Source organism: Phoenix dactylifera, chromosome 12 (assembly GCF_051530095.1).
Source record: "Phoenix dactylifera cultivar Ajwa chromosome 12, Ajwa_hap1_PhDact_Kaust_v1.1, whole genome shotgun sequence".
NCBI classification, from domain to species: domain Eukaryota; kingdom Viridiplantae; phylum Streptophyta; class Magnoliopsida; order Arecales; family Arecaceae; genus Phoenix; species Phoenix dactylifera.
This window is the reverse complement of record NC_143201.1, coordinates 3,431,331-3,455,839: the sequence shown is the minus strand read 5'-3', so window position 1 is coordinate 3,455,839 and position 24,509 is coordinate 3,431,331. Positions and strand designations below refer to the sequence as shown.

The window sequence follows — 24,509 nt, the reverse complement described above, 5'->3', positions numbered from 1 at the left end:
ATTGGTATCATTGACCACATGCTCAGGGGAAATTTTCATACAATTTCACTGCATGAGGGACTGCTGAAGCCAACAAACACAATTGTTATGTTTTTACTGAATCAAGAAAATAGACCAGTAAATATGTTTCTTAATTAATCTCCATTAGCTTAGACTTCGCTATCGTTTGAATGGAAAAGATCACCGATTCACAAACGATTCTAACTCCGTAATTTCACCTCAACTTGGGGGTTATACATTCCGAAAGCGACACCACGAAGCCTCCAGGATTCCTCTGCCACGTCGGGTTCTACGTGTCGCTTCCTGACTAGACCAAAAAAAATACCCGCTTCTATAAATGAACCGTCGGGGTCCGTTCCCCCTCAACTGATCCCCCTCTCTCCGCTCCATCAAAACATCGGCGAGTTTTTGGCGCGTTCCCGGCGATCCTTCACCGATTCATGGTCGATGATGGCCTCGGCCCTCGTGAACAACGTCGGAGTCTCGCCGGAGGGCTTCCTACGCTGCCCCTCGACGGCCTACTCCTCCTACGGCTGGCTCAACCCTCGGATCTCCTTCAGCCGCGACCTCGCCGACGGCGACCAGCCCTCGCCCGCCCCCGCCACCACCCTGGTGGCGCCTTCCGGTAACCCGCCGGAGAACCCCGATCCCGAGGCCCCCGCCAAGGACCTGGTCGACTTCGAGTTCCGGCTTCACGATCCCGTCGCCATGCTCCCGGCTGACGAGCTCTTCTCCGATGGCAAGTTGGTCCCGCTGCAGCTGAAGTCCTCCGCGGCCGAGGTCCGGTCGGCGGAGCTTCTGAAGTCGCAGCGGAGGGCGGAGATCGCCGCCGGATCGGACCCTTACGTCTTCTCCCCCAAGGCGCCGCGGTGTTCCAGCCGGTGGAGGGAGCTGCTGGGCCTCAAGAAGGCGCAGAACCCGAAGCCCGACGCCCAGAAGCCCGCCGCCGCCGCCTCCAAGAACCCGAACGCCAAATCTCTGAAGCATTTCCTCCACCGGAACACTAGATCGCCGCCGGCGGACTCGATCCTGAGCCTCCCGCTACTCCGCGACTCGGACTCCGAGTCGGTGTCCATCTCCTCCCGGCTTTCCCTCTCCTCCTCCTCCTCCTCCGGCCCCGAGCACGATGATCTTCCCCGGCTCTCCCTTGATTCCGAGAAGCCTGCGGCCCAGATCCCGATCTCGCTTAGCCGGAACCCGCCGCGGCTCCGAGTGGCCCGGCCTACATCGTCCACCGCCACGACGGTAGGGGAAACCCACCCGCCGGCGAGGGTCGGCCGGAGCCCGGTCCAGCGGGCGTCCGACCCGGCGGCGCCACCTCCGCCTCCGCGGGGACTGTCGGTGGACAGCCCGCGCATGAACCCGGCGGGGAGGGTCGTGTTCCAGGGGTTGGAGCGGAGCTCGAGCAGCCCTGGGAGCTTCCACGGCGGTCCGAGGGTCCGGCCCAGGGGGATGGAGCGATCCTACTCGGCCAACGTCCGGGTTACTCCGGTTCTCAACGTCCCGGTCTGCTCGCTCCGCGGCTCGGCCAAGTCGGTGTCGGTTTTCAGGTTCGGCCGGCTCTTCTCGGCCCAGAAGAAGGAACGGGACCGGCCGGCTCGCGCTCGTCGGGACGGATCCGGAGCGGCGCTGGCGCCAAGATCAACGGCGAGAAGTCTTCTAGAGATTACGTAATCCGCATCGAAATAAATCACAAAAATCACTAGAAAATAGGGAAAAACATTTACAACTGATCTTTCTTTAACAAGCAGTCCTTTATTTTTTTTTTTTACTTTTTTTCTCAAATCTTTTGAGGGTTTTTTTTTTTTAGATCCGCCTGTAAGTATTGCTTTTCTGGCTTTTATTTTTGATCTATTGCTTTGGATGTGGCTTTCGTTTTATTTTTTTCGGTGGTAAATTGTTGGGTGGAACCGAAGAAAGAGGCCAACTGTTTTTTTTTATTAAAAAAACACTTTGCCACCGCGTATGTTAGCTTTATGTGGTAATATCTCTTTCGTCCACTGTTTAATTGCGGCATTGTATTGTTGGGCGTGGCACTTTGCTACAAAACGCCGCCCGGTTTTTGTTTTTCTGCTGTAACGAGGGAAACTTGTTCTGCTAATACTTTTTTATGGCATGTTGTAGTCAAATTTTTTTTAATAAATAATCGATGTATGACTAAATATATGTCATACTTTTGTCAAATTATGAATTTAAATTTATTCAAATTTAATCATAAACACCGCAATCTGCCTATGGCCTGTCTCAAGAGCTCATACTGTAGTGTTTTTTAGTCCACATGAGTTATGGGTTAGCTTTGCTTTGATACCATTTATAACAACACTTAGCTTCACTTAAAATAGCTAGATGGAAGATATTTTTTGAGTTCTAAGTTATGAGCTTGGTTTGCTTTGATAATATTTATAACAACATAGAACTTTACTTAAAATGGCTAGTTGGAAAATATTTTTTGGATTCTTAGTTTTGAATAGATATTTAAGATTTTTTTGATAATGAATAATTGATGTAGCACTAAGCATATGTCCGCATGGATCTTCAGGTTGAAATTGGATCTCATGCTAGTATTTCAGGTCTGGTCATATCATATTTAAATTTTTTAAAATATTAACCTTTCTCCATAGTGCGCATATACTAGCTATAACGTGAAAAAGGGTTAGGAGCGGCTGCTAGCCTTTGTTCTCATTCTCCGTACAGTTGTCCCCATGTGGTGCGTGTCTCGGTTCTCAGCCATTTGATAAATACACGCTTCTTTTTATATGTACTCTTGTCTTTTGTTCGAGATTAATTTTCTGATTGTTTTAATTTTTATTAGTTGATATCCACCTACTTTTCTTTCTGGATTTGTCAAGCCAGCTGGCAGTTGGACCAAATAATCCCGCAGGAAACCTGTCTTTATAGACTTGAGCATTTGGTTCGCGGAAAAAAAAAAAAAAAGAAAAAAGAGCGAGCATTTAGGAGTTATTTGGTTCCAAGAAAAAAAAAAAGTCAACAAAAAAATAATAAAATATTTCTTATTTGATTGGAGTTTTAAAAAAAGAAAGACAAAAAAATTATATTTTAATAAAAATATGATTGCCACGTTTTATCTAAAAGTCTTTTTCATTAGAAACATGGAAAAATTACTTTTTCATGAGTCGAAAATTACTTCATTTTTATTTTTTTTCAAAAAAGTCCTTCAGTATTAAAGAAGCATTAAAGATCCAATTTTTATTAAGAGTATAATAGTAATTACAGATAACTTTTTCAGAAAAGTGGATGGTAAATCAAATATAAGCACTTTGGAAATTTATCACTTTTCTATTGTCAACCAAATATGCCAAAAGTAGTTTTCCAGATATTCTCTTTTCAGAAATCTGCTTCTAAGAAATCATATTTTTAAGAGAAAAAATACTTTTCGCGAACCAAACGAGCCCTTACAATCGGTTTGCCGTCTTCCTCTCGCACGTTTCTCAAGTAAAAAAATAAAAACAAACTATTATTTTACTTTTATTATTATCATTGCTTTTATCACCATCATTATAATTATTATTAGTATTAGCATTGTGTCGTGGCAATGAAAGATGGATACAAGACATTAATCTTTACTACTACTATTAATTAATATTTTACTACTATTTTTTAATATTTAATATTTTTATAATATTGTTATAAGATTTAATTTAAAATGGAAAGATATTATTTAAATTTTTAAATTTTGTATAAATATTTAGTGTGACGATTCTTTATAATTATTATATATAATAATAATATTATTAATATTATTTTGTTTTTTTGAATTGGTATAGATATAATTAGCATTAATGTTAGTACTGTGCTGGTGCTATGTGGGAAATGATGAGGGTAGAAACGAATCGGAGGCTGTTTCTGAGAAGCAAGAGGCCAAGCCTGACGAGTTCTGCTGCAGCGGCGTCGGCGGCGGCGGCGGCGGCGGCGGCGGCGGCGGCGGCAACTGTGGCTCAGCTCCATTTGGACCGGTCTCTGATACAAATTGCAACCTCTGATCCTTGTGCGACTTGGGTGGCGGGTGGCCCTCCCGGTCCTCCGTGTTTCCTGCCCTCCCGTCACATCAAATCAAGGGCGGCGTCTAGCACCCGGTCCTTTCTTGATGTGATCTGATCTGACGGCCCGGATTCTCCTGGTCCATCCTTATCCAATACCTTCAGATCCCGCTGTCTCAGCAGCAGGAGGCAAGACACCGTTGTCGCCGATATTAATATATACATATTAATATATATTATACTTGCTCCGTAGTTGTGTATTCTAATTTTTTTTTTTTTTTTTGGATGCTTTCGGGCCAGTTGGAGCAGGAAACCGCCAATCCCGTAGCTGTTCCAGTTTTCTGTACCCTTGGCAGTTGGTACGGCATGAGAGAGAGAGAAAGTGAAGATCATGTGAGGAGGTTTTTGCTAATTGGTGGATTCATCCCCAATTTTCTAATTGCAAAAGGCATATCTACTACAAAATATATCCACATATTGCATATTTGTGAATGTTAAGAACTCCCTTGTTTTATCATCAGAGGTAGATCCACATCAAAATTTTTGATGAATCAATTTTTTCTTGAGTAGACCTCAAGAATTTGTTGCAGGGCTGGACAATCATGGTTATGGTTATGATTTTGAGTCATCAATTAAAGATTATTCCTTGGTTTGATTCTTAAATGTTTAGCAATCAGGGTTGCTATGTCCTAACGCATGGCAGACATTTTTAACTTTCTAATGAAATTTTGGGAATGCATCAACTGGCCAATCAAAACTAAATCTAAGAATTCAACCACTGAGGCCAATTAAGATGATTGAGACCAATTAATCCCAAAGACCTGCTGTTTTTGTTGGTCAATCAATGAGTCATGCTTGAATTAATCCCAATTAGGTTGAGAGATGGCTTAATATGATAGGAAACTAATGTCAAATTTGATTCGGCTCCCAATCACCCTACCAATAATTTGTTTGCTTGCAATGAATTTGATCCCTACTTTTATCCTACCCCTTTCTCATTTCCGGGCTTTTGTCCAATATTGTTGTTGTTGTTTGCAAGTAGTTTTTTTTTTGGCTACAACGGATGACTCATACATTTTTAGTGCGAATATATCCAAAAAAACCAAAAAAATAATAAGTTTCGGAGCGCTTTAGGCAGCTCCCTCTTACCAACCCAAAGGGTTCTTTTAGAGTGGTTAGTCATATACGAGGCCATCCAATTTGCAGCTCTATTCGGTGCACCTCAAAAGACCCGAATATCCAGTATTGTTGTTCACAAGTAGTTCAGTATATCCAACTGAATATAACTGATCCATGAGCTAAATGAGGTGTCCACCTATTTCATTTGCTATGATGGGCCTTGGGCTGCCTTTTACCATGTGATCTGCAATGTTAAGCCTCTCTTATCTATAGTGGCCAATGGGCCAGCTGTGGCGGACGTATGATGCCCAGGAGCCATTCACCACCCAATGATATTCTGACAAGTCGCAAAGCAGGGCTGCTCGCTCTGTAACAAAGAGACAGCTTCTGTAGAAGGCCTTAAGCAGAACTCTGCGGTTTTTGGGCTGAGAGGAAAGGCAAGGGAATAGGGAGGGGGGGGGGGGGGGGGGGGGGGGGGGGGGTGACAAGCAGGCACTGGCTTTGTCTTCTTCTGATCTCAAATAGGGCCTTGTCTTCTTGGTCCAAGGATCCAAATCTTGCAGAGGGCATTCTTGCCACTGGAAGGGTCTCCAAGTCTGGTGCCACTGTGAAATGGAGCCAGAAGAGTGTTGAACTTTTGGTGGTGAGGGTGCAGTGCAGATGCTGGCTTGTCTAGTCCTCTGAATTCTTCATGCCATGGTGATTCCCTCTGACCATGGTGAATTCAGCTCATTTTTATCATTTCCGGCTTTATATGTGGTTTGGTTTCAATCTGGTTAGATTTGGCCCCTTAGGTCAAATTATTGCATTCCCTTTACTTGCTAGTTGATAGGATTTGGACCCATTCTATATGAATTCACTGTTGATCCTATGAACTATAGACCATTATGATCGAGCACAATTTTGATTGGAACTTATGGCAAATTGTGCAGTGGTTTGTGTGTATGACTTACCGGACAGGTCCATAATGAAGGTATAGTGCTATGAGTTCTTGTATCGGATGCGTAAATTTTAGAATTCATTGCATTTGTATGTCCGATAACCGGCATACATGGAGTGTAGAAGATCATATGGTTATAACTGTAGAAGCATTCCGTTCCTAAGGGTGAGGAATGTCTCGATATTGTGGTTACGACCGTATAAGCATTCCATTTTTAAGAGGGATAGAAGAGTTCGAGAGTTATTCTGTTCCAATCCAGTAGACTTAAGTCTTATACAATTCAAGCACTTAAGGTGTAGATGCCTCGCAGACCAGGATTATGGATGGCCAGACGATGGCCAAGAGGATGAACAAGGGATTAAGGACAACCTTCGGATTGCCTTCAATGACACAGTTGGTCATGTAAAGGTGCCTCATTTGAGTTATTTACATGTCTCTTGTAGGTACAAGGATGTGGGCCTTTACTTTGGAGGTTGAAGCAGCAAAATCTCATCACTGAAAGTTAATTTCCCTGCATAGATCCCAACCATTTGGCTGTTCAGAACAGCTAAATCCTGTCAAGGGTGCACGAAATTCATCGTAGCGGCTTGTGACAGCCCAATTCCTTTTTCATCTCACATGTAAAGCATTTTCTATAAGTTATCATCCTTTGGCTTTCGTCTTGGTAGGTGTATTATTCTACATTTTCCCAAAAGGACATTCATTCATTTCTTTCTTCCCCATCGACCACTACGACGGAAACGACGCGACAAATCAAGATCCGGAAAGGAGAAGGGCCAGACTCTGACGGCCATGATTAAGGAAGCGCTCGATTACAATACACAGGGGGTTCGTGTACTTTGCTTTGGGGTCACAACAACATGGAGAAAAGGTTATCATATTGTTCATGACTATAATAATTTTGAATGGAAATTAGCACCAATAATTTTCCTCTCTCACAACCTTCCAATCTTAAACCGCTGCTTTTATCCAAAATCTCTCATCCAGCTCCTTATGATTGAGTTATCCATGTGAATTCAGCTAGATTGATGGAATAGTTGCAGGTAGTGTATGTGCGTTCTTCTTCTTCATCAGTGCCTGATATTCACATCTTTAATATATTTTGGGGTCCATGGTTGCTGACTTCAACTCCATAATCAAATAACTAGTTGTGTTTGGCAACAAGATGAGTAGCACTACACCTTTTTTGGCACATGGCAGGAGAATTGTTCATCATGTACCCATAAAGGAAGCTGCATAGTATTATCCTTTTTCCCCCTTCAACTAAAGTTGGTGACAGCGAAGCTAAAATTGTTGATAATATTCTTCTAATCAGCGCATCTCTTCGATCTCTGGGGATGAAGATGGATTTTGGGGGGGGGGGGGGGGGGGGGGGGGGTTGTTGTGTCCAGGTTATATATTTTATGCAAAAGAATGATCCACCTTCTTTCAGACATCAATAATTAGATCGCACAATAGCTGAAGAAAGCAAGAGGTTGGAGTGCTTTGGAAAGCTGTGCAAGGTGCGATCCAATGGTTGGCATCACAAAAGAAGACAAATTATTCTTTCGTGCGAAAGATAACCCAAACCCAGATCAGGCTGGTCTAGTGATTAAACCTCGATTCCAGAGGCACGGACTGGACTACGAGCCCTATTTCTTCTTTTCTGAAAGGTAAGCCCAGGTTGGTTTATTTGGGCCATCGGATCACCATGCTGCCTTGGTTAGCTTAGGCCATAGCTAGCTCCACACCATCTTTTATCTAGGTGCAATTTGATTACTCAAAGAGAAGGCAAGGAAGAAGAAGGGGAGAGAACTTGGTCTCTTTTTAAAATTTCATGGTCCACCTAATATGATGATTTTTGAAATATTCAGAATTTTCGGATCAACCCACTCCAAAGCTATTTTTTGTGATAACCGCCCCACTTCCAAGAGAAACGGAGGGGGGGGAGGGCAATTACACCATCGTGCAGGCGTTCGTAACGCCTGATGGTGGGCGGTTACAACCGTCCGCCTTCCCAGTGATCGAGGCTACAAGAAGCCCCGATCGGCTACCATTTCACCACCCGTTCATCCTCCTCCTCCACTGTTTGTCTCCCTCTCTCACAATCCTCTCCGATTGGCAGGACCCGGTGTTAGACCCACGCCGCCGGAGTAAAGGGCCGCGTTGCCGGAGTAGGAGGCGGACGTTCTTCTTCAAGCAGGTAACGCCCTTACTCATAGTTATTCTTTGTATATCTAGTTTAGAAATTAAATCAAATAAAAAAAAAGAAGGGGGAAGGAAGATGGCGGCGGGCGCCGGCTGCGATGGCCGCAAGCTGCGTCGGCCGTAAGCCGCGGCGGCCGCAAGGGCGGCCGGTGCCGGGGAGCGCCGCCGGCTGCGGCTCGGGCCCTCCCCGAGCCAGATCTCCCGTCCGCGGGAGAAGAAGAAGGAAAAAAAAAAAACTTACCGGTGGTTGATCCGCAACCGCGGGCGCCGGCCTCGGCCGTGGGCCGCGGGTCGTCGGCCGTGGGACGCGGGTCGCCGGCAGCAGGATGCAGACGCGGCCGCAGGCCGCCGATGCACCCCCGAGCGCGACCACGGGCACGGCCGCGGGTGTGGCCGTGGGCGCCGCGGGTGTGGCTGCCGGGCGCCATCGGCCGCAGGCCGTTCCTCCCAAGCCTCCCGAGCTCGCCCTCCTCCCTCCACGGGAGAAGAAATGGGAAGAAAGGGGGAAGGAGAAATCGGGAGAAGAGAAGAGGAGGAGAAGAAAAAGAAAGAAAAAAAAAAGGGAGAAGAAGGTTCGGGAAGGAAGAAGGAAGAAAAGAAAAAGAAGAAAAGAAGAAAAAGAAAAGAAAAAGAAAAGAAAAGAAAAGAAAAGAAAAAAAAGAAGTGAGAGACCCTTAACGGGTCCGACCTAACGGGTCTGATCCGGGTACGGATCCGAACCTGTTAGGCCCAAATAAATAAAAAAAAAATGGGTTTAGCCAAATTTGATTAAAACCGAGCCCAGTCAGATTAGGCTAAGTCCGGACGAACCCAAACTATAAATTGGGTTAAATCCGAACCAAATTAAACCCAATTGAGTTGGATCTGAACCTAATTAAGCTGAGTTAGTCTCAGCATACCCAAATTGAATATGAATCAAGCCCAATTCAAAACCAGTTTAACTAAATTGAGACCGAATTGACTTTGGGCTGACCCTGACTCAAGCCTAGATGAGCCACATTGACCCTGGACCAAAATTAAACTTAATTGGACTTGAAATTGAGCCCAATAACATAATCAGAAGACCAAATTGACCCGATAGGGCTAGACCCAATCAGGAACCGAGCCCAATTCTTTAATTAAAGACCCAATTGACCTACGTGAACCCAATCTGGTTCTAAATCGAGGTCAAGGGCTCTAAATTAAATAAATTGGACTTGAGATCTAAGCAAGTAAATTCATGTTATGATAAATTAGAAAATTATGAAATAAATAAAGAATAATGTGATCCCTATGTGATTTATTTAGGTGATCAAGGATTTGTCACTCGGACGTAAGAAATTGGAAAGCATATTGCAGTAAGTAACCTTGGCACTGATCTTAAAGTTTTTAAATTACTGTTTATTCATCATTATGAAAATGTATTGCTTATGATATATTTTCCTCAAAATTAGGATCAAGTATATGATTGCATGTGATACATGAATTTGATTAAAGAGCATCCTTCATGAATATTTGATGATGTATGAGTTATGAAATTATGATTATGTTAAACTGTATGAAAAATGATATTTGAGGCATGTTTATGCATTTTAAATTATATAATGCCATTTATCATTTTCAAACCTATTTATGATGATTATGATTTATGAAAGAAAAAGAATATGATTTATGAACTCTCAGATAGCTATGACCACCTCTAGAAATAGAGGCCAGTCGACACCCTGGAGCTAGCATCCAAAGAATAACAGGCCCTCTGCCAACGGGTTAAAGTTGGTAACTGTTGCTGGTGGTCCAAACCGAGAACGATTGGCACTGCGGTGTGAACGGGGTTCCGTCTGAGTTGTCTTGGTTGGTGTTGGTTGCGCTCCACCTTCCGCCAAGAAACCTGCAAACAAGCCTTGCACCACCACCAGGGTGGTGATGGCCCTCCGACGGTCAAGTCAGAGGAGATTGGAGGAGGAGGAGAGGTGATAATCGCAAGTAAGAGAGTGCTCTGGGAGATATTGCTCACTTCCCCCCTTTCTCCCCCCAGCCGCATATATACCTGGCTGGGGGGTCTCTCAGGGGGGTTCGTTATCGTGGGGCACGATGGTGTGGCCACTGACATGGCCGTTACAGGGCGTCGTGGAGCAGCACCGGGTACGGCCACGTCAGGGCATAGTGGGGCTCCGCTTTGTACGGCTGATGCAGGAGATCGTGGAGCAGCATCGGATACAGCCGTTGCAGGGAGTAGTGGAGCAGGAGGCCGCGGCGTGCCTCTGGGGAATAGCCTGTCGTTATCAAGAGATCTCCGACTCGGGGTCGGAGCGCTGGATCAAGGGGCAGCCGACTCGGGGTCGGGCTGCGGAGCCGAGGATATCCGACTCGGGGTCGGATTGCTGGATCAAGGGGCAGCCGACTCGGGGTCGGGCTGCGGGGCCGAGGATGTCCGACTCGGGGTCGGATTGCTGGATCAAAGGGCAGCCGTAGTCTTCCTGGGCGCGCGTGCCGGTCACGTGGGGCATGGCGGCTTATTTCCCCCGTAACAGTAGCCCCCCACTTCCGAGCCTGGAACCAGAAGGGGAACAGGTGAAGGGAGTGATGTTTCGGGATTGCCGCCGTTCCTCGGAGAGGCGCGCGCGCTTCGAGCTCCCCGCCCTTTTTATGGCGTATGGCGGTTATTGCTGACCTGGCAGTCTGAGGATTTCGGCGGACATCCTTCCTTAATGGTGTCGATTCGCCTTTGGGGCGCGAGCGACCCTTCGGCAGCCAGGCGTCCTCTGGCGTCATCGAGGCGTCACTTGCCTTTCCGCCTATTTAATCGGGGGCCTTTCCCCGTCCGTCTTCTTCTTTACAGATATTTTCAAGTTTCCCCTTTGCGCTGCTGTTGCTGCCGTCGGACTGTTCACTTGTTTCTCCTTTGGCGCTCTCGGAGCCGTTCTTACATCTTTTCCGGTGAGTTTTCCCCATTCTTCTACTTAGGGCTCTCCATACTTTCCCCTCTTATACTAGTGTACTCCAGTCGCTCCGGTCTTTCCCCCCTTCCTGTCCCCGTCCTGACCGTAGGTTTATTGGCCATTAGGAATGGGCGAAGTGAGAGCAGACCAAATTAAGTCGGAGCTGGTCGCCACAGACTTAGACAGACTCGTGGCTCGGTACCACCTTCCCGAGGCCTGCAACGCCACGCTCCCGGGGCCTGAGGAGAGGATGTCCCATCCTCCTCCAGGGAAGATCGCCATCAATGAGGGCATTCTCCAGGCCGGGTTCCGCTTTCCCCCTTCGGACTTGGTCATGCAGGTGCTACGGGGTTTAAGAGTGGCACCGACGCAACTGGTGCCGAACTCGTGGCGGGCCCTGACGGTCTTCCAGGTTCTCTGCCGTATGCACGAGATCCCCGCCACCCTGAATGTTTTTTTGGGAGTTCTACAGCCTGAGCGGCCACCCCCAGGACAAAGGGTGGTGGTGCTTCGCAGCGCGGCGAGGATGCGGCCTTGTCAAGGAGGCTCCTACCTCCATTCACAAATGGAAGGAGCGCTTCTTTTTTGTTGATGCAGATCCCTCTTGGGAAATCAGGGCGACCTGGGAGACCCCGATGAAGTCTCCGATCGGCCTATCGAGACTGTCAAGGGAGGAGTCCGATGGCTTGGCCGCCTTGAAGGGGTTGGTTGCCGAGGGCCAGCTCCCCCCGGTGGCCCGCCTTATTTCCGAGGATACTTTGGTGAATGTCGGTCTGAGCTCGGTCCCCACCGACCGTGAGTCCGCCACCGATTCTTTCTTGACTTTTTCCCTTCTTTCGTCCCGTTCTTTCCTTTGGTTTCTCCGTCTCCGACTATCCCGTCCTTTTTGCAGAGATCGACGACGTCATGCGGTCGGTGAAGACAAAGGCTGTTGGTAGGGCGTCCCTGCTGGAAGCAGCCCAGAGGAGGAAACGAGCTCTTCCGAGCGGGGCCCCACCGGCGAAGAAGTCCCGTAAGGAGGTGCCTCCGACGCCGACCGACGAGTCCGGGCCCACCGATCAGGGAGACGTCGTGGGCACGGACCGGCAGCTGACGCTGTATCAGCCCTCCGGTGGTAAGATTGCCGCTACTCCGGAGGTATCATCCGAGCCTGCCCGAGACGGACGGGTCGGGCGCGATCGGTCCCCGACCCGGCCTTCGACTCGGTCGGCTCCTGATGACTCGAGGAGGGACGCGCCGAGGCCCCGACCGAGCGGGACCCTATCAATTCCTGGGGTGACCCCCGCCCCGAGCGCGATCGGCCGGACTCTTCCCCAGGCGATGGATAGGGGTAAGGCTGCAGAACCACCGTCCGGCTCTGGGGAGAAATCGGGGTCTGCCTTCACTACCGATGGCGCCCGAAATCTCATCGAAACAGTGCTGCTGGAGAAGGACCGTCGGCGGGTCCGGGAGTTGGAGGTCTCTGACGTTGGGGCTGCCAGCTGTGTCTGTCTCATGTCGGTGAGTGTTCTTCTGGCCGCTTTTCACCATTTATTGGCTCTGTTGTTCTCCGCCTGACTCCCTTATTTTTCCTATTTCTTAGCTCGCCCAGTACATGATCCGTCTGGAGGAGTGCTACAAGGAACAGGCGGGGCTTCTGGCGAAGGCCGAGGACCGGCTGAAAGCAGTGGAAAAGGGAGGCCAGGCTGTGGCAGGCAGGACGACCGGGGACTTCGAGGCGAGGCTCCGGGAGGCCGAAGAGCGGGCACTCGGCTTTGCTGCCCTCGAGAAGCAACTGTTGGAGGCTCAGGAGCAGCTCAAGGTTGTCTCGGGTCTCGAGGGCGAGGTCAAGAAGGCGGATGAGCGGGCCGAGAAGCAGTCCCGGAAGGCTGCCGACTACCGGGAGAGGTGGGAGAAGGCCCAGCGGTCAGCCGACAACGCCCGCAACCGAACCCGGTCTCTTGAAGCTAAGCTGGGCGAATTGGAGTCGGCCTTGGAGAAGTCCCGTGCGAGCGATCAGGAGCTTCATTCGCGCCTGACGGAGGCTGAGGCTGCTCGCATTGCTGCCGAAGCGAAGCACAAGGAGGCTCGGGCTGAGCTGCTGAGGGTCTCCACCGAGGCGGAAGGCCGGATTGTGGCGAAGGTCTTGGAGGCGAAAGCCCAGATTATGGAGCGGGCAGAGGCGGCGCTGGCCGAGAGGAGTGCGGAAATCGGGCGTCAGGCGGTAGAGGCTTATCGCCAGTCCGCCGAGTTCGCTCATGATATGTCGGAGGCAGTACAGACCTATCGTCAGTCCGACGAGTTTGTCCGTGACGCGTCGGACGCGGGGGCTGAAGCCTTTATCTTAGGCTTCGAGGAGGGCCTGGCAAGGGTGTCGGCTAAGTACCCCGAAGTTGACCTGAGCGAGATTTCCCTTCTCGACTCCTCTCCGGCGCCATTGCCTGCTGGTTCTCCTGCTGCTTCCCTACCTCCTGCGGACGAGCCCGACGTTCCCGACCCGGGAGTTCCTCCAAGCTGACCTCTTGTACCTTTCGTTGTCTTCTCTTTTTTTTTTGTATATCGGGGTTTTGCCAAATTGTATGGGCCTCGGCCCTGAAACAATGAAAATTAATGCAAGTTGAATGTTTCTTCATCTCGCCTTCGTCCTTCTTTTTCTTTTAACTCTCGGTAGCGTCTTGCTGACTCCTGGCTCCCGAAATTCTTCCGGCGCTAGGCCAGGCATCCGAGGGTTAGGCCTCAGAAAACTCTTCCGGCGCTAAGCCAGGCATCCGAGGGTTGGGCCTCGGGAAATTCTTCCGGCGCTAAGCCAGGCATCCGAGGGTTAGGCCTCGGAAAATTCTTCCGGCGCTAAGCCAGGCATCCGAGGGTTAGGCCTCAGGAAACTCTTCCGGCGCTAAGCCAGGCATCCGAGGGTTAGGCCTCAGGAAATTCTTCCGGCGCTAAGCCAGGCATCCGAGGGTTAGGCCTCAGGAAACTCTTCCGGCGCTAAGCCAGGCATCCGAGGGTTGGGCCTCAGGAAATTCTTCCGGCGCTAAGCCAGGCATCCGAGGGTTAGGCCTCGGGAAATTCTTCCGGCGCTAAGCCAGGCATCCGAGGGTTAGGCCTCAGGAAATTCTTCCGGCGCCAAGCCAGGCATCCGAGGGTTAGGCCTCAGAAAATTATTCCGGCGCTAAGCCAGGCATCCGAGGGTTAGGCCTCAGGAAACTCTTCCGGCGCTAAGCCAGGCATCCGAGGGTTGGGCCTCAGGAAATTCTTCCGGCGCTAAGCCAGGCATCCGAGGGTTAGGCCTCGGGAAATTCTTCCGGCGCTAAGCCAGGCATCCGAGGGTTAGGCCTCAGGAAATTCTTCCGGCGCTAAGCCAGGCATCCGAGGGTTAGGCCTCAGGAAACTCTTCCGGCGCTAAGCCAGGCATCCGAGGGTTAGGCCTCAGGAAATTCTTCCGGCGCTAAGCCAGGCATCCGAGGGTTAGGCCTCAGGAAACTCTTCCGGCGCTAAGCCAGGCATCCGAGGGTTGGGCCTCAGGAAATTCTTCCGGCGCTAAGCCAGGCATCCGAGGGTTAGGCCTCGGGAAATTCTTCCGGCGCTAAGCCAGGCATCCGAGGGTTAGGCCTCAGGAAATTCTTCCGGCGCCAAGCCAGGCATCCGAGGGTTAGGCCTCAGGAAATTCCACTCGTTGGTCGACCAAGGCTGGCGCATGCCGAGGCAACTGGTCGGGGCTTCAGGCTAGTCTGCTCCCGGGATGGTCATCGGGTTAGCCTGGCATCCGAGGGCCGAGCCTCGGAACCTTCCACTCGTTGGTCGGCCAAGGCTGGCGCAAGCCGAGGCGACCGGTCGGGGCTTCCGGCTAGTCTGCTCCCGGGATGATCATCGGGCTAGCCAGGCATCCGAGGGCCGTCAAGCCTCAGGAAATTCCGCTCGTTGGTCGGCCAAGGCTGGCGCAAGCCGAGGCGACCGGTCGGGGCTTCAGGCTAGTCTGCTCCCGGGATGATCGTCGGGTTAGCCTGGCATCCGAGGGTTGTCAAGCCTCAGGAAATTCCGCTCGTTGGTCGGCCAAGGCTGGCGCGAGCCGAGGCGACCGGTCGGGGCTTCAGGCTAGTCTGCTCCCGGGATGATCATCGGGTTAGCCTGGCATCCGAGGGCCGAGCCTCGGGACATTCCGCTCGTTGGTCGGCCAAGGCTGGCGCGAGCCGAGGCGACCGGTCGGGGCTTCAGGCTAGTCTGCTCCCGGGATGATCATCGGGTTAGCCTGGCATCCGAGGGCCGAGCCTCGGGACATTCCACTCGTTGGTCGGCCAAGGCTGGCGCAAGCCGAGGCGACCGGTCGGGGCTTCAGGCTAGTCTGCTCCCGGGATGATCATCGGGTTAGCCTGGCATCCGAGGGCCGAGCCTCGGGACATTCCACTCGTTGGTCGGCCAAGGCTGGCGCAAGCCGAGGCGACCGGTCGGGGCTTCCGGCTAGTCTGCTCCCGGGATGATCATCGGGCTAGCCAGGCATCCGAGGGCCGAGCCTCGGGAAATTCCGCTCGCTGGTCGTGCGCTTGTCGCTCGCTGCCCGACGGGGTTTCTCCGTGGCCAGCCGCGGTCATGTTTCTCCTTTTCTCTAAGCGTTGCCTGGGGGAACACGAGAAGGGCATTAAACGCTAATTAATGCGTTACCTGGGAAATCGGATCGCCAGCTGCTGCTTGCGAGGAGTGTTAGTTGAGCGGCCGCGATACGCGGGTTCTTCGAGGAGGATACGGCCTGGGCGCGAGCGGAGATATGTGGACCTAGGGGTACATGACACCCGGATTGTCCTGCGCAAAGAATGCGGTTTAAGGAGAATGACGCTTAGGAAATCGCGGGGAGATACGCCTCGGGAGCCGGAACGGCTCCGGTTTCAATGCGCCTGCATTTATTGGAGCCACCCGCATCGGAACGACCAGGGGGCCGCAGTTTGGCTATAAATACAGGTGCAGGTACGATGGAGTTTGCCAAGCCGGAGCTGTTCAGGTTGCCATGGATCGCGGACCTCCTCCTTGGCATATGACTGAGAGACTCCTGTTGAAGGAAAGGGGAGACGCTCCCCTTGCGACTTCAGCCAACTAGCCGTTTCATCTGGGATCAACAAGGAGGGTCTTCCCGGCGGAACTCCGCTCTAGGCGTTTCATCCGGGATCACATCTCCCCTCCTTGAAGTTCAGCCTCCCGATCGAGCTCTGCACCAGACGCTCAGTCCGGGACCGCGCCTCCATATGCTCTTCCCCCTCGTATTCCTTCTCTTTCCTACCACTGGGGAGGATGGGAATATCCTTTGGAGGCGGCGTTCCCCTGGGGGCAGCGGGAGCTTCTTCTGCGGCGGCTCCTCGTTTTTTTGGTGAGGTGCTGGATGGCGCCTCCGGTTAGAAGCACCCACTTCCGGTGGGATTGCAGCTGCTTTGGGTTGAGGGTTTGGGATCCTCGGTCCTCAGCTCCACGGATTCTCCACCTCTTCTTTGCTTTCTTTACTCCCTAATTTCCCTCTGGGAATTCCTTGTAATCACACGAGCACGCCATTGTAACCAGAAATTATTGAAATGAAAAGTGTTGCACCTTTTCAAATTGTCTTTCTGGCCTTGTTGTTCTACTGGTAATACATCCGCAGGTTAGCGGAATTCCAGCCCCTTGGAATTTCTTGGCCATCTAGGGCTTCCAACTGGTAGGAGCCAGGTCGGTTTACCCAACGAACTTTATACGGGCCTTCCCAATTCGGCGCTAGCTTCCCACCTTCCGTAGGTTGAGATGCCTTAGCTCGCCTCAGCACCAGATCTCCAATTCTGAAAAGCTTCGGTCGGACTTTGGAGTTGTAATATCGGGCCACCCTCCGCTGATACATTGCCATCCGAACCTGCGCCATTTCCCTTGCTTCTTCCAAGAGATCCAGGTTCCCTCGGAGTTGCTCCGAGTTGGCCTCGGGTCGGTGTGCGGCTACCCGAGGTGAGGGAAGTCCGAGCTCTACGGGGACAACGGCTTCCGTGCCATAGGTTAGGCTGAAAGGCGTCTCCCCGGTAGGAGTCCGATGCGTGGTCCGATACGCCCAAAGGACATTCTCGAGTTCCTCGACCCAAGCTTGCCCCGTCCGTCCGATCCGCGCTTTGATACCTTGGAGGATTGTCCGATTTGTGACCTCGGCCTCGCCGTTGGTTTGGGGATGCGACACGGACGTGAACCGATGTTCGATCCCGAACTCCTCGCAAAAGTCTCGGAAATGCTTGTTATCAAACTGTCGACCGTTATCCGAGATGAGGACCCGAGGTACCCCAAATCGGACAATGATGTTCTTCTTTACGAACTTCCGGACTTGCGCCTCCGTGATGGTGGCCAGTGGCTCTGCCTCCACCCACTTGGTGAAGTAGTCGATGGCGACAATCAAAAATTTCCGCTGGGCCGAAGCGATGGGGAATGGTCCGAGGATATCCATTCCCCACTGTGCAAAGGGCCAGGGGGCGGTGATTGGCGCCAAGGGAACAGAGGGGACTCTCTGGATGTTGGCGTGGCGCTGGCAGGCGTCACATTTCCGTACGTGATCCTTTGAGTCTTCCAATAAGGTCGGCCAATAGTAGCCTTGCCTCATGATCTTATGTGCCAGGGACCTAGCCCCCAGGTGCGATCCGCAGATGCCTTCGTGGACTTCGCTGAGGGCGTAAGCCGCTTCCGAAGGGCGGAGGCACCTTAAGAGGGGGGCGGTGAACGAGGTCCGATACAGCCTCCCTTCGTAGAGTACGTAGTGGGCGGACTTCATAACAAGTCGCCGAGCTTGATCTTCATCTTCGGGGAGGATCCCTTCGGCGAGGTAAGCTACAAGCGGGTCCATCCAAGATGGTTCCGGATCAATTGCCATTACCGCTTCAGCCTCGCCGATGCTCGGGGCATCTAGGGTCTCCAGGTATATCGCCCTTGACAAGTTGTGTGCCTCAGCGCCCACCAAGCGGGACAACCTGTCGGCCCTAGCATTTTCGCTCCTTGGGACCTGCTGAATGTCAATACTGCCGAGGTCGGGAATGAGTGCTTGCACCTTCCGGACGTAGCTCTGCATGGTCGGGCTCCGTGCCTCGAACTCCCCTCGAACCTGCCCGACCACCAGCTGGGAGTCGGTGAAGACCTTCAGACGCCGGATGCCGAGCTCCTTGGCGAGTTTGAGTCCCGTGACTAGGGCCTCGTACTCCGCCTCATTGTTGGTCACTGAAAATCCGAACCTCAAGGCATACTCGGCTATCACTCCATCGGGATTGGTAAGGACCAGCCCAGCCCCTCCACCTTCAGGGTTCGACGACCCGTCAATGTGGAGCGTCCAGATCGGGAGATCGAGGCTGGGTGTTTCCGGCGGCCTAGGTTCCGCCTCCTGCACAGTGCACTCAGCGAGAAAGTCCGCGAGCACCTGGGCCTTGATGGCGGGCCGGGGCTGGTAGCGGATGTCGAACTCACCAAGTTCTACTGCCCACTTCACCAGCCGTCCCGCATTCTCAGGATTGCTGAGGATCTGCCGCAGTGGTTGATCGGTCAAAAGGGTGACAGAATGAGCCTGGAAATAGGGGCGAAGCCTCCTGGTCGCAGTCAGCAGCGCGAAGGCGATCTTTTCAGCCTTCGTGTACCGCGTCTCGGCATCCCGGAGGACTCGGCTGGTGTAGTACACGGGCTTCTGAAGTTTTGCCTCTTCCCGAACCAGTACTGCGCTGACTGCGGTTGGGGAGACCGCCAGGTAAAGGTAGAGCATCTCCCCCTCTTGCGGCTTGGACAGCAGGGGAGGAGACGCCATGTACTCCTTGAGCTGGTCGAACGCCACTTGACATTCAGCCGTCCAGAGGAAGTCTTTCGGGCGCTTCAACACCTTGAAGAACGGTTGGCAGCGTTCGGCCGATTTTGCCACAAATCGTCCGAGCGCGGCGACCCTCCCAGCGAGCTCCTGAACCTCCTTCACTTTGGTCGGAGGGGACATATCTTGGATGGCCTTGATTTTGTCCGGGTTGGCCTCGATCCCCCGCTGGTTGACAATGAAGCCGAGGAACCTCCCGGCCGAAGCACCAAAGGCGCACTTCGCTGGGTTTAGCTTCATACGAAACTTCCGCAAGGTGGCGAAGGTCTCCTCCAGATCCGCAATGTGCTGATCCGCATGGCGGCTCTTTACCAGCATATCGTCCACGTACACCTCCATGTTTCGGCCGATCTGCTCCTTGAAGATTTTATTGACGAGGCGCTGGTAAGTAGCGCCAGCGTTCTTCAGACCGAAGGGCATTACCTTGTAACAGTACAGCCCCCTGTCTGTTATGAAGGCCGTTTTCTCCTCGTCCTGTGGAGCCATCATTATTTGGTTGTAGCCGGAGAAGGCGTCCATGAAAGACAGCAGCTGATATCCGGAAGTCGCGTCGACCAGTTGGTCTATTCGCGGGAGCGGAAAGCTATCCTTGGGGCACGCCTTGTTCAGGTCGGTGTAGTCGACGCACATCCTCCACTTCCCGCTCGCCTTCCGGACAAGTACGACGTTTGCCAGCCACTCGGGGTAGCTCACTTCCCTTATAAAACCTGCCTCCAAGAGTTTGTCTACCTCCTGGTCGACCACCCGGATCCGATCCGGGGCACAGTGTCTCTTCTTTTGCTTTACTGGTCGGTGGGTCGGGTCGACGTTGAGGGCGTGAGAAATGACCTCCGGGTCGATCCCAGGTACATCGGCCGCCGACCAGGCAAACACATCAGCATTGGCTCGGAGGAATTCCACTAACCGGAGCCGAGCTTCCAAGTCGAGGTTGGCTCCGACCCGGACCGTGCGGTCCGGGCGGCCTTCTTCGAGGGGAACTTCGATTACGCCCTCGGCCGGCTCCCCGTGCCGCAAGGCCACTTCGTCTCTGGCGTCAAGGGACTCGACGCTTAGGGCCTCCATGGGCTTCTTCCCTTTGAGAGTTGCTAGGAAACACTGCCGTGCGGTTGGTTGGTCACCTCGGACCTCTCCAATCCCGGCCGCCGTGGGGAACCGCATGAGCAAATGGTAGGTAGAAACCACCGCGCGAAGGGCGTTCAGTCCGGGTCGTCCGAGGATAGCGTTGTAGGCCGAGGGGACACGGACGACCAAGAACCCGAGTCGCACCGTGGCTTCTGCGGGTGCAACGTCCGCAGTCACAGGCAGCTCAATGACACCTTCGGCCGAGATAGCGTCTCCAGTGAATCCTATGAGGGGGGTGGATGTTTTGTGCAACAATTGTCGGGACAAGCTCATCTTTTGGAAGGCCTCATAATACAAAATATCAGCTGAGCTTCCACTATCCACAAGAACACGCCTTACATCATAGTTCGCCATAGTGAGAGAGATCACCATGGCGTCATCGTGGGGAGTCTGAACCCCCTTTACATCTTCATCACAAAAAGTGATTACATTTCCGACCCGCTGCCTCTTCGCGACGGCCACTCCTGATGCTTCCGCCGAGCCCCCTGCGTTCCTCACGGGCCGAGAGCAGCCCCCAGTGATGGTGTGGATCACTCCCGCAACGGGTCGATTCTGCTCCCGAGGCTCCTGAGGGGCCGGGTCGGCCGGACGCGGGTCTGCCGGGGGACGTCGGTCGTTTACATATCGACCGAGACGCCCTCGGCGAATGAGAGCCTCGATCTCGTCCCGAAGCTAGAAGCAGTCTTCGGTATCGTGGCCGTGGTCTCGGTGGTACTCACAGTACGCCCGAGAAGGCCTCCTCCCAGGGATCTTCTTCATCTGCCTCGGGACCGGGAGGTCCTCCCGCCCCTTGACCTCCATGAGGATCTGGGCCCGGGGGGCCAGGAGTGGGGTGTACCGGTTGAAGCGTCGGTGCGGAGAACGAGGGCGTGTGGCGCCGTGGTTCCTTGCTGGTGACGGGCTTCTGCGCCGGCGTTGAGGCGTCGGGCTCCTCCTCTGGGGTGCCTCTTTTCGCCTTTTCTTCCCGGGCTTTAGAGGGGCCTCGGCGGCCTCCTTGTTCCGGTGGGAGGCTGCCTCCTCGGCGTCTGCATACTGGTTTGCCCGAGATAACAGCTCCGGGAAGCTCCGCGGCAGGCGTTTGTCCAGGGAGAAGGTGAGTCTGCCCTTCCGGAAGCCACGCTTCAGGGCTGAGAGAGCCACTTCCTGGCTCAGGTTCCGGACCTCCAGTGTAGCCTTGTTGAAGCGAGTGAGATAATCCCGCAGGCTTTCTCCCTCGTTTTGCCGGACATCAAAGAGGGAGTCGGAGACCAGTCGCCGCCTGCTACTGACGGCGAAATGGCTGATGAAGAAGCGGGTGAACTGGTCGAAGGACTGGATGGAGTTAGCCTCCAGGCCGGCGAACCATGCCCTTGCCGGGCCACGGAGGGTCGCCGGGAAGGCCTTGCAGAGGAGCGGATCCGATGCTCCATGGAGGAGCATAAGAGTCCTGAAACTCTCCACGTGGTCCCGCGGGTCCGCCGCCCCGTCGTAGGGTTCGATCGCCGGCATTTTGAACCCCGGCGGGTTCGGGGTCCGCAGGATCCTCGAGGCAAGCGCCGGCTGGGAGGAGATCTCCAAGTCAGCGAAGGGATCTTTGGAGTGGCCCTTCAGGACCTGGAGTTGTCTGTGGAGATCGTCCACCCGCCGGTCCAGGGAGCGCGACCGGTGGGTGGGGGACAAGGAGCGGCGCGAGGGGGACCGACTGGAGTGCGGGCCCCTCGAGGACTGGGGTGTCTGAGAACGCGCCCGGGTCCGCCTCTCGTACCCCGCACAGCTCCGATGAGAAGGTCCTGGCAGAATGGACCGCACTCGAGAATCCTCCTCGCGCCGGCGCTCCTCTCCATGGGAGAGGAAGGAGCGCGGGTTGTGAGGAAGAGGCGAGTGCTCGGGGGGCAGCGGCTCCTGAGCCCGTTGCGGCACCCGAGAGATCACACCCTGCAGATTCTGCACTGCCTCCGCGAGGGTGCGAACCTGCTGGGCTAGCTGGTCGAACTGAGCAGCTTCGACCGTCTGAATGGGAGAAGGGGCGGTGGAGTGCTGCTGAGAGTGCGTTGGGGACGCAGCAGCCTCTCGGCCGAAGGCGCGAGAGGCTCCGCGACCGGAAGCATTGGAAGCTCCACGACCACCTCGCCGTGCCATTACGATCGTTCTAAGATTCGGGCCCTTCCTCTAGCGCCAACTGTTGCTGGTGGTCCAAACCGAGAACGATTGGCACTGCGGTGTGAACGGGGTTCCGTCTGAGTTGTCTTGGTTGGTGTTGGTTGCGCTCCACCTTCCGCCAAGAAACCTGCAAACAAGCCTTGCACCACCACCAGGGTGGTGATGGCCCTCCGACGGTCAAGTCAGAGGAGATTGGAGGAGGAGGAGAGGTGATAATCACAAGTAAGAGAGTGCTCTGGGAGATATTGCTCACTTCCCCCCTTTCTCCCCCCAGCCGCATATATACCTGGCTGGGGGGTCTCTCAGGGGGGTTCGTTATCGTGGGGCACGATGGTGTGGCCACTGACATGGCCGTTACAGGGCGTCGTGGAGCAGCACCGGGTACGGCCACGTCAGGGCATAGTGGGGCTCCGCTTTGTACGGCTGATGCAGGAGATCGTGGAGCAGCATCGGATACAGCCGTTGCAGGGAGTAGTGGAGCAGGAGGCCGCGGCGTGCCTCTGGGGAATAGCCTGTCGTTATCAAGAGATCTCCGACTCGGGGTCGGAGCGCTGGATCAAGGGGCAGCCGACTCGGGGTCGGGCTGCGGAGCCGAGGATATCCGACTCGGGGTCGGATTGCTGGATCAAGGGGCAGCCGACTCGGGGTCGGGCTGCGGAGCCGAGGATGTCCGACTCGGGGTCGGATTGCTGGATCAAAGGGCAGCTGTAGTCTTCCTGGGCGCGCGTGCCGGTCACGTGGGGCATGGCGGCTTATTTCCCCCGTAACAGTAACGAATAACAGAATTAGTCGACTAAGATTAACACGCCCTGTCACGGGATTATAGTGACCATAGCAGCACATCCGTCTGAGAGTATGTTTTATAAAGTATGGATAAATGGCAATATTTTTATATGACTTGCATTATCATGATTATGAACTTTTATGGATAGAACATGCATTGCTTTATGACCTGATTTGTGTATATCATCTATAAAATGTTTTATTTTAATCACTACATTGGCATAATTGTACTTGATCCAATAAGATAGTACCTGGTTACTTACTGAGCTGTGTAGCTCATACCTTTTTATCTACTTTTTTCCTACAGATGATTAAGACCACTAGGAGCAGGGAGCTTGATGTTATTCAGGGTTGGGGTAATTGAAAATGTTATGTAATAATCAGATTTTAGAAGCTCTGTACTGTTCCAACTTCTTCACTAATGTTATGACATTAGTAAATGAAACTATTTATTTTTATTTTATGTGGCTTCGTGTTATTGTGTGCATAAGATAGCAATAGCACGGCCGTGTCATGATCCGGATTTGGGGCGTGACATTTTTGAGCATTTATGAATATAGATCTAGTATGGCCTGTAATTCTCTAATTTTGCTGATTGTATCGGTCTAACTCATGAATCTAATGAAATTTTCAGTCCAACCATCCAAATAGATCTTAGAAATTTTTGGTTGGTATTGTTATCCATCCCTTGATGCTTCTTTTTGCTTTCTTGTTCTTCGAGAAGACATATTGTCTGAAAACTGGGGAGTTAAAGCTTGGCAACGTCACGTTCAACAAATTGCCACCTCCCTGCATGTCATGAACGCCGAACGACCTTGTTTTCAAAAGTGGGCAGGGTGGTGTCACTGCACATTTTGAAAATGGGTGATATATCTCCAACTAAGCCAAACAAAATAGAAGGCACACTTTGAACCAGCCTAGATTAGGCTTGCAAAAATAACTACAAGGTAGTTAATTGTCACATTAACATTTGCGTGATCGGCACGACTAACTCTGAGCATGTGGAATCCAGTTAAAGCTGCAATGAGACTTGTAATAGAAGGTACATGAGAAATCTTGCACTTAACCAAAAAGTTGGGAATAAGCTTAGATTAGAAATTTTAGGGTTCTCTCGGCATTGCTTTTATTTTTTGTTTTTATTCTTAAAATTCAAGAAGAAAAATGAATCCGACAAAGCAGCATGAGGAACAAAAGCTTTTAGTTTTCCGAAATTGTCATTCAAATCTTTATAGCTTTTAAATGCGGATACATATTGCTTTCAAGAAATAGTAAACATGAAAATAGAGAGTAGCACAAAGTTTTGTCAAAATACTATCTTCATTGTCAATCTTCATGCACTATTTTACGGATTTTTAGAGAAATAAAATAAGTTTTGAAAATGATTTCTCATGGTATTTTATGGTTAGTCCGAGTGTCATGATTCCTCTTAGTTGCTAGTATGAGAAGGAATAGTTGAGGACATGGTGTTTTACTTTTATGACAATCACAATAAAATT

At 52.0% G+C, this 24,509-nt stretch overlaps 2 protein-coding genes and 1 long non-coding RNA gene across 6 annotated transcripts; 2 read left to right on the top strand and 1 right to left on the bottom strand.

Annotated features, from left to right (window-relative positions):
• Positions 1 to 370: 370 nt before the first annotated feature.
• LOC103719397 (uncharacterized) lies at positions 371 to 4,661 on the top strand. 3 transcript variants are annotated; one of them, XR_015971908.2, is made up of 3 exons: positions 371 to 1,670; positions 3,786 to 4,187; positions 4,308 to 4,661. XR_015971908.2 is itself a non-coding variant. In XM_088708433.2 (2 exons), the coding sequence occupies exons 1-2, from the start codon at positions 448 to 450 to the stop codon at positions 3,793 to 3,795; spliced, it is 1,233 nt and encodes a 410-aa protein (XP_088564559.2). In that variant the 5' UTR covers positions 371 to 447; the 3' UTR covers positions 3,796 to 4,250. The 3 variants fall into 3 exon arrangements, 1 of the variants encoding a protein (XP_088564559.2); XR_015971907.2 differs by having other exon boundaries at positions 4,299 to 4,661; XM_088708433.2 differs by lacking the exon at positions 4,308 to 4,661 and having other exon boundaries at positions 3,786 to 4,250.
• Positions 4,662 to 7,633: 2,972 nt separating this feature from the next.
• Positions 7,634 to 23,458, top strand: LOC148700352 (uncharacterized). 2 transcript variants are annotated; one of them, XR_015971889.2, is made up of 3 exons: positions 7,634 to 8,239; positions 9,532 to 9,581; positions 23,321 to 23,458. XR_015971889.2 is itself a non-coding variant. In XM_089926695.1 (2 exons), exon 2 carries the CDS (start codon positions 12,757 to 12,759, stop codon positions 13,657 to 13,659), a length of 903 nt encoding a protein of 300 aa, XP_089782821.1. In that variant the 5' UTR covers positions 7,634 to 8,239; positions 9,532 to 12,756; the 3' UTR covers positions 13,660 to 13,700. The 2 variants fall into 2 exon arrangements, 1 of the variants encoding a protein (XP_089782821.1); XM_089926695.1 differs by lacking the exon at positions 23,321 to 23,458 and having other exon boundaries at positions 9,532 to 13,700.
• LOC120105633 (uncharacterized) lies at positions 7,837 to 9,524 on the bottom strand. The gene is made up of 2 exons (XR_015971888.2): positions 8,486 to 9,524; positions 7,837 to 8,273 (listed from the first exon to the last, which is right to left on the bottom strand). It is a non-coding gene; the product is annotated as an uncharacterized LOC120105633 (long non-coding RNA).
• Positions 23,459 to 24,509: the final 1,051 nt, after the last annotated feature.